The sequence below is a fragment of the Artemia franciscana genome, chromosome 9 (assembly GCF_032884065.1).
Source record: "Artemia franciscana chromosome 9, ASM3288406v1, whole genome shotgun sequence".
Taxonomy (NCBI): Eukaryota; Metazoa; Arthropoda; class Branchiopoda; order Anostraca; family Artemiidae; genus Artemia; species Artemia franciscana.
Window position 1 is genome coordinate 49860151 of NC_088871.1, and position 7815 is coordinate 49867965.

Below are 7815 nucleotides of genomic sequence, written 5' to 3' on the forward strand. Positions count from 1 at the left end.
TTCGTGATTTCTTCAATAATCTAATGATTTATGTGCTGATTTATTGATTTTTTAAGAATATAGTGTTTTTTTCACCGGCTGGCAACTCTGTCTCTCAGTCGAAAATATGATCTCACACTTGACTTAAGTTACATCCGTTCTTGAAAGTCTCTTTCTTTGTAACGGCGTGGTTTTGCCTAATGTATGCCTTGCCGTCTTCTGTTGGAAGAAGAAATTCTAAAAGGCAATGAGGCACGAACTTTTCCTCCCGCCTCTTTAGGAAGAACCACGAGGGCGATATATATGAATTTGCAGGTTTTTGGGGGACTGAACTAACTCGTCCGTTAGACCTGACCAAGCCACAGAAGTTGTTTTGGCTGGATCTTGGTGAGGGTTGTTGGATTTAAAGTGATCAGTTAGTTTGAGGGTTGAGATTTGATGAAGAATGGTGATCCTGGCGATGTGGTAGACATATATTTTCAAAACGCTGCGAGTTGATCCTGGTCATACACCTTTAGCGTCCATGTTTCACACGAGTAGATTGCGATGGGATAATCAAGGTGTCGAAAAGACGTATTTAACTTTAATTTTACTGTAAATATTAATTCGTTTCATTAGCCCATACCTCTTTATGTTTTTATTGGTAATTTCTATTTTTTTATTAATATTTCTATTTTAGGAGTGCCAGAGGATTTATGCACATGAGAATACAACGGACCTCGGTGACACAAAATATTGGCCCTTGTGACATAAGTGTTGAACACTTTGTTTTAGGACAATTTAGCAAGCCATTCCAAACAATACCTGAGATGATAAGACATTACTCATTGAACAAACTTCCCATCAAAGGTGCAGAGCACATTTGTCTTCTTTATCCAGTGATAGACCAGTGCTTATAGCGTTTAAGCCGTTTGCTAATAAGACAGTGTTGTCGGATATTGCTCGTTTTGCTTCCATAAATCAGACCATAAATATCCCGTAGGTATTCCTTTCATGTTGACCTGGTGCTAAGTTGTATTGTAATCCGATTACATTTTTTAGAAATGATCTTAAGGACCCCTCAGAACAATTCTATAATGTCTTGAGAATAAATTTTTTTATCCATAAGACTCCCCCCTCCATAAGTCTTCTAGTTCCTTCTTGAGAAGATTCGATCAGTACTCACCTTTCGATGTGTATTGATTAAGAACGTGGACCTAAAATTTATACAGACTTATAAACAGCATTTTAAAGTGAAGTTTTCTTCGCTTGAACGGGGTTTAGACCTTCGCTCCTTGCAATTAGGCCCTTACTTTTCTCTGGTGGGGCCCGAGATCAGGCCCTTGTGAATATTCCAAGTCTAACTTCTCGTTTTTCTTCTTTATTTTCGTTTTTTAGTGAAACTTCTTGAGATTTGAAGAGCCTATATACATCCTCATGGGTTCAAAATTATTTTTCGTAAAAATCAAGTGTTAAATGGAATATTTTAGCTGTTTATACTCTATATCTCGGTACCTTAGTTCTTTTGCTTCAAATGATTCGTTTACAATATCTTTTTTTTCGTTAGTGATGTAATAGTTGTTCTAATCAATTCTAATTCGTCTTTCAAAACTGAAGATCAGCTTATGGGACATGTTGACCTGAAGAAAGACCCGTTACAAACATGACTACTCTTTATTTAATAAATGAACTGTCACTCGACATCCTTAATAGCAACACAATACAAATTGATTAATCAGAAACAAAGTTTTCATGGTAAGATGGTAAGTTTAAACGCTGCCAGGTTGGTTGCAGCTTTTAACGATGCTTATCAAGAGTTCAATCGCTAAGCTATATCCATAAAAACAGACATTATATTTTGTATTAATATGTTACTGTATAGATAAAATAATTAGTCATCGAATATATTTCGATGACTCAAATAGTCATAAACTGTAAACACAGGAGCTATTTTAGAGAGAGAAAACATTTATTATTAAACCAATACAAAACAGTAATAACAGCCACCCCGAGAAGTAAAAGCTTGTCCGAGGGGGTGGCAAAAATAAATTAGAAAATAATGCAGGACAAAGAAAAAGAAATATTTATAAAGCCAACAGTACGACCTAATCGGCACCACAAACCTTTCAACAAACAATTCAACAATACGCAAAACTTAATATGTGAAGTGATAAGTTAAATAGACCAGAAGATAAAGTCTCAACTTCTAAATTAGGAACCGGATTTGAGTCAAAGATAGTTGTTAATGGATACAAAAACCACAAAGATTGACAAGTAAAATCAACATGTTAATATTCTGAACACTATCAATGAAAACATCATCTTTTGATACAGTCTGGAGACAGAAAGTAACCAAAGAATAATGAAATTAATATCATTAACCTTTAATTCACCCTCCTTCAAGCTTAAAAGTCACTTGGTCTCCACGACGAGATGTTTAAGCCTAGCCGTATCAGTCTCGTTTAGTGACCAAAAATTAAGACCCACTATCTTTTTTTAATAGGGAATAACTTTCCACTTGCCCTTAATATTAGGAAGTTTACCCGTAAATTTACCCATCTTATTGAATAAGAAACGTATCCCTTCCCTAAAAATAGTTTAGCCCTGTCAATAATTTTTTAAATTATAATTACATTATAATTATGCATAAAAAATTGTTTTTTAAAAAGCCGTAATTGAAATTTACTGAGATATGAATGATACTTATGAACTCAACAATAAGAAATAGAAAGTTAATGAAACTGGATAACGTAGGGATGGAAAACTGGCAATTTTAGGGCTTTAATTGCGGAAACGCGGTTCAGGTTGGCAAGGGTGTCTAGCCGTTTAGCTCTTAGGCGAAAGAACGATTACCAAAAAAAGCCCACTGAAAACGAAGGGGAGTGCTTTATATGACCTGAAATATAATGTATATTAAAAAAAATAACTTATCATTGTACCTATGTAACTATAATTATTCAATAAATTACAAATGGAGCACTCAGTATCAAAACAAGCAACTTATTGAACTGTCTAAAAAATCAATTCTTTAAATTTTCATTGTTTTAAATTTTTACTCAGAGTCCATTTACTGTCAAGGATATCTGAATCTATTACCTAAGTTTTCTTATTTAAGGTTTTTACGAGACTCAATTTGAGTCAAATTTGTCATAACTACAACTAATAATAAAATGTTTGCAAATGCCTAAAAAAGGTATAATGTCAGCTATAACTTCGATTCAAAAATACTTGATTTATATAGTAGGCCTGTGGTAATAACTTTAAATTATCCTGTGTTTTATTGTCAAAAGCATTATTGTTGGTGTTGTTGAGCTTTAATTTTTATGAATATGAAACTTTTGTTTCCGTGAGAAAAAACTGCAAACTAGCTATTAGATACTGCATGTCATATATTTGCTAGCTAAAGTCAATATTTATTAACAGTAATGCAATGCATTCGGATTGACGCATATACTTACTGTTTATAATTTAAAGTGCATTACTGCTGCTATCAAATCTCGTTTTTTCTCGAATTAAGTAAGAAAATTTCTGTTAGCCCTATTCTTATTTGATTGAAAGCTTTTATCTAGCGGCAAATGAAATGCTAAAAAGATTCCTCTAATTTTGCCAAAATATCTGCGACAAGAACTGGTCTTAGATTCTTCGCCGCAAAAGTCACCAAAATTACCACAGCTAAAGACAGTGCTGGATTCACCATAAATTATTGAAGTACAATTATTGGGTTGTTGATAAATTGAATTAGGACATCACTAATTATCCTGTGCATAATTCCCAGTTTGAGTTTAACTGAGCTTTGAGGGCAGGCAGAAAATGATAAATTATTTTTTAAATGAGTATAACAATTTCAAAAATCATACAAAAAGATTGTTTAAACAGATTTTTACAAAATTTTATAAAACTCACAAACATTTTATAGAAAGGATAATCCTATTAGACTAAGACTCTCTTACGTCTTATCACTTTCTAAAAAAAAAAAAAACTACTAAGTTGAAAATAATTCGGAATCAACTATTGGTTTTGATTCTCATTTTGTAATTGAAAATAGTAGTAAGCTTTAATTACAGACAGAAAATAAAGAAATTTATTTTAATCTGATTTCTAAAAAAAATAAAGTTGATGCTAAGAAGAATACTCGCATTTCCCGAAATTTCTATAAAAAGGGTAATCTTATGGAACTAGTGGTTCTTTAACGTCTGTTTCTGTCTTCTCAAAAACACCTGGTAAATTGAAGATTTTTTAAATAGGCTATTGGTTAGCAAGATAGTGGAAATCCTTTCTTCTTGAGGCCTAGGAAATTCTTTTTCTTTTTAACTTCCAAATTATCTAGCAATTGACCTTCGCAGTAATGGCATCTGGACTTCACTCTTATGCTAAACCCTTCAAATAGATGCCATAAAACCGTAGAAATATTTTGTGAAAAATGAACCTGCAAACAAAATTGATTTAAAAAATCAGTCAAGACAAAAAATGAAAAATACGGAGCATAGACAAAAGAAAAATACAAAATGCAAAGCAAACGGGTTAAAATACCACAAACACTTCAATAAAATTAATGGTCACTACCAAGATTAAACTTGATCGAAACGATGACTGAATATAAATTAGATGATCTGTTTGCTACTTTTTGTTAGCTATTTCTGACAGGAGTTTAATTTTGCTTCAGCAGCCAAATTTCCACGCCAACTGATCGAAAACGTATCTTTTATTTTTAGTGATGGTAGTAGAAAACGATTCGAGGTATTAATTAATTAATTAATTAATTTTATTTCTCACCCACACGATACATAAAGTAAACATGGTGAAGTAAAAATATATAAAAAAACACAAAGAGAAAAACAAACACACACACATAGTCAAACAGTTCGTGGTAACGAACTGTAGTAAGGAGCGATCCGGCTCAATAGTAACCAAAACTCTAAAAAATTGAATTTTGATATCAATAGCTACATCAAAAGAATCGCATTTTAATGCTGATTTTAAATATATAAGTTTCATCAAGTTTAGTTTTACCCATCAAAAGTTACGAGCCTGAGAAAATTTGCCTTATTTAGGAAAATAGGGGGAAACGCCCCCTAAAAGTCGTAGGATCTTAACGAAAATGACACCATCAGATTCAGCGTATCAAAGAACCCTACTGTAGAAGTTTCAAGCTCCTATCTACAAAAATGTGGAATTTTGAATTTTTTGCCAGAAGACAAATCACGGGTGCGTGTTTATTTGTTTGTTTGTTTTTTTTTTTTCCCAGGGGTCATCGTATCGACCAAGTGGTCCTAGAATGTCGCAAGAGGGCTCATTCTAACGGAAATGAAAAGTTCTAGTGCCCTTTTTAAGTGACCAAAAAAATTGGAGGGCACCTAGGCCCCCTCCCACGCTCATTTTTTCTCCAAAGTCAACAGATCAAAATTTTGAGATAGCCATTTTGTTCCGCATAGTCAAAAACCATAAAAACTATGTCTTTGGGAATGACTTACTCCCCCAAAGTCCCTGGGGGTGGGGCTGCAACTTACAAACTTCGACCAGTGTTTACATATAATAATGGTTATTGGGAAGTGTACAGTCGGTTTCAGGGGATTTTTTTTTGGTTTTGGGGGTGGGGTTGAGGTGAGGGGGCTATGTGGGAGGATCTTTCCATGGAGAAATGTGTCATGGGGGAACAGAAATTCAATGAAAAGGGCGCAGGATTTTCTAAAATTACTATAAAAAAACAATGAAAAAAAAACATGGAAAATTTTTTTTCAATTGAAAGTAAAGAGTAGCATTGAAACTTAAAACGAACAGAGATTATTACGCATGTGAGGGGTTCTAAAAATACTTTAGCATAAAGAGCGAGGTATTTAGGAGGAGATAAATACCTCGCTCTTTATGCTATAGTATTTTTAGTAATTTCAACTATTCATTCAACGGCCTTTCTGATTCAGGGGTCATTCTTAAAGAATTGGGACAAAACTTGCGATTTAGTGTAAAGAACGAGGTATTAACGAGGGTACAAACCCTCTCATATACATAATAAAAATTAAAGAATATAAAAGTTTGTTACGTAAGATAATTCTTAAGTTACGTATATTTTTTATTAATAGAAAAATTCGTTAAAAATAAAAATTTATAGTCGCCTTTTTATGTAACCGAAGAATTTCATGGCAACTAGGCCTCCTTTCCCATCCCTTATTTCTCAAAATCGTCTGATCAAAACTAAGAGAAAGCCATTTAGCCGAAAAAGGAATTAATATGCAAATTTCATTTTAATAATTTATGTGTGGAGAGCCAAAATCAAACATGCATTAATTCAAAAACGTTCAGAAATTACATAAAAAAAAAACTAGTTTTTTTAACTGAAAGTAAGGAGCGACATTAAAACTTAAAACGAACAGAAATTACTCCGTATATGAAATGGGTTGTCCCCTCCGCAATCCCTCGCTCTTTACGCTAAAGTTTGACTCTTTGCCACAATTCTGCTTTTTAATACAATTAAAAGCTTTAGCGTAAAGAGCGAGGGATTGCGGAGGGGACAACCCATTTCATATACGGAGTAATTTCTGTTCGTTTTAAGTTTTAATGTCGCTCCTTACTTTCAGTTAAAAAAACTAGTTTTTTTTTATGTAATCAACGAAAAAAAACGGATAAGACGGTGGTGAGGAGATAGGCGCGCAAAAGCTATACTAGAGAGTTTTCTGTGAAGAATCTCCAACTTTAACGTTATACCAGGAACTAAAAATTATGTAACAAGAGTCCGGTTTTTTGTCCAAGGTGGAAGATACAGAAGAAATTTGCAAAATTTGAAATAATTTATCCGAATTCTTTTTAAATTACCATTATTAAGATGTGGGGAAAGACCTGAAGCATAAAGGACAAATTGCTTTCAGCTAGACACACTATCCATAATTCTAGTGGCGATACAGTTTTGACGTTATTCTTCGACAGAGAAACGTGCCTACTTCAGCTTGAAGATTAACAGGGGTGGAGACGACTAGTCTTACATATAGCTCATCATAGCTAGTAGCTTCAGCTCCCCAGCTCCCCAACATTCTGACACTGCAATAACTAATGGGGATTGCAAGTGGGACTCGGGTGCAATATCACATTTTAGCGTGAACCTATGGGTAGCATACCTTGAGCAGCTGGGGGTGCAACCAATTAAGAATACGCAACTGTTCTGTATAAACTTTCTGATGACCACTCTTCTATTTCAGACCTTATTAATCTTTTGTATCAAATCTTGTCAAATGATTTTTGCACCCTTACTTTGTGAGTTGCAATGGGTGTTTTAATCTAGGTGATCTCAGCAGTGTTGTAGCCAGATCCTAAATTGGAAAGAAAGCGAGCCCCTTTCGAGGGGAAGGAAACGCCCAACGGTCTTAGTTTTTGTATGAAGCTTTTAATTATTTAATTTTTATAGTAGAAAAATTTCTGGGTACTGTTGTTTTTATCTTCTTGTTAGAGCATAAGAAAATACCTAAATTTGAAGACTGATACCTAGGAGGATACGCAATGTGCCTATTAGACCTCAGACCTACTTTATGGATTTCAGCTTGGAATCATGGATTGGAAAAAATATATATAGAGAATAATTCTTTGATTTTAGCCTTAAGATAGTTATTAAATAAAAAAACAAATATTTTTAACAGAAAGAAAGGAGTGACATTAAAACTTAAAACGAACAGAAATTATTCCGTACATGAAAGGAACTCTCCCCTCCTCAACGCCTCGTTCTTTACGCTAAAGTTTGACTCCTTCTCACAACTCTAATTTTTAAAACAATAAAAAACTTTCGCATAAAGAGCAGGGCATTGAGGTGGGGACCGCCCCTATGTCGCTCCTTACTTTCAGGTAAAAAGACTTGTTTTTTATTTGATTTCTGAA

At 33.8% G+C, this 7815-nt stretch overlaps 1 protein-coding gene across 3 annotated transcripts in view; it reads left to right on the forward strand.

Moving 5' to 3' along the window:
• LOC136031516 (uncharacterized) overlaps positions 1-2937 on the forward strand; it is a 335648-nt gene extending 332711 nt beyond the window's left edge. For all 3 annotated transcript variants that reach the window (XM_065711185.1, XM_065711186.1, XM_065711184.1), the window contains exon 9: positions 659-2937. In XM_065711185.1, the coding sequence (XP_065567257.1) occupies positions 659-878 (220 nt within the window). In that variant the 3' untranslated portion in view covers positions 879-2937. The remainder of the gene's footprint in view (positions 1-658) is intronic.
• The last annotated feature ends 4878 nt before the right edge of the window (positions 2938-7815 follow it).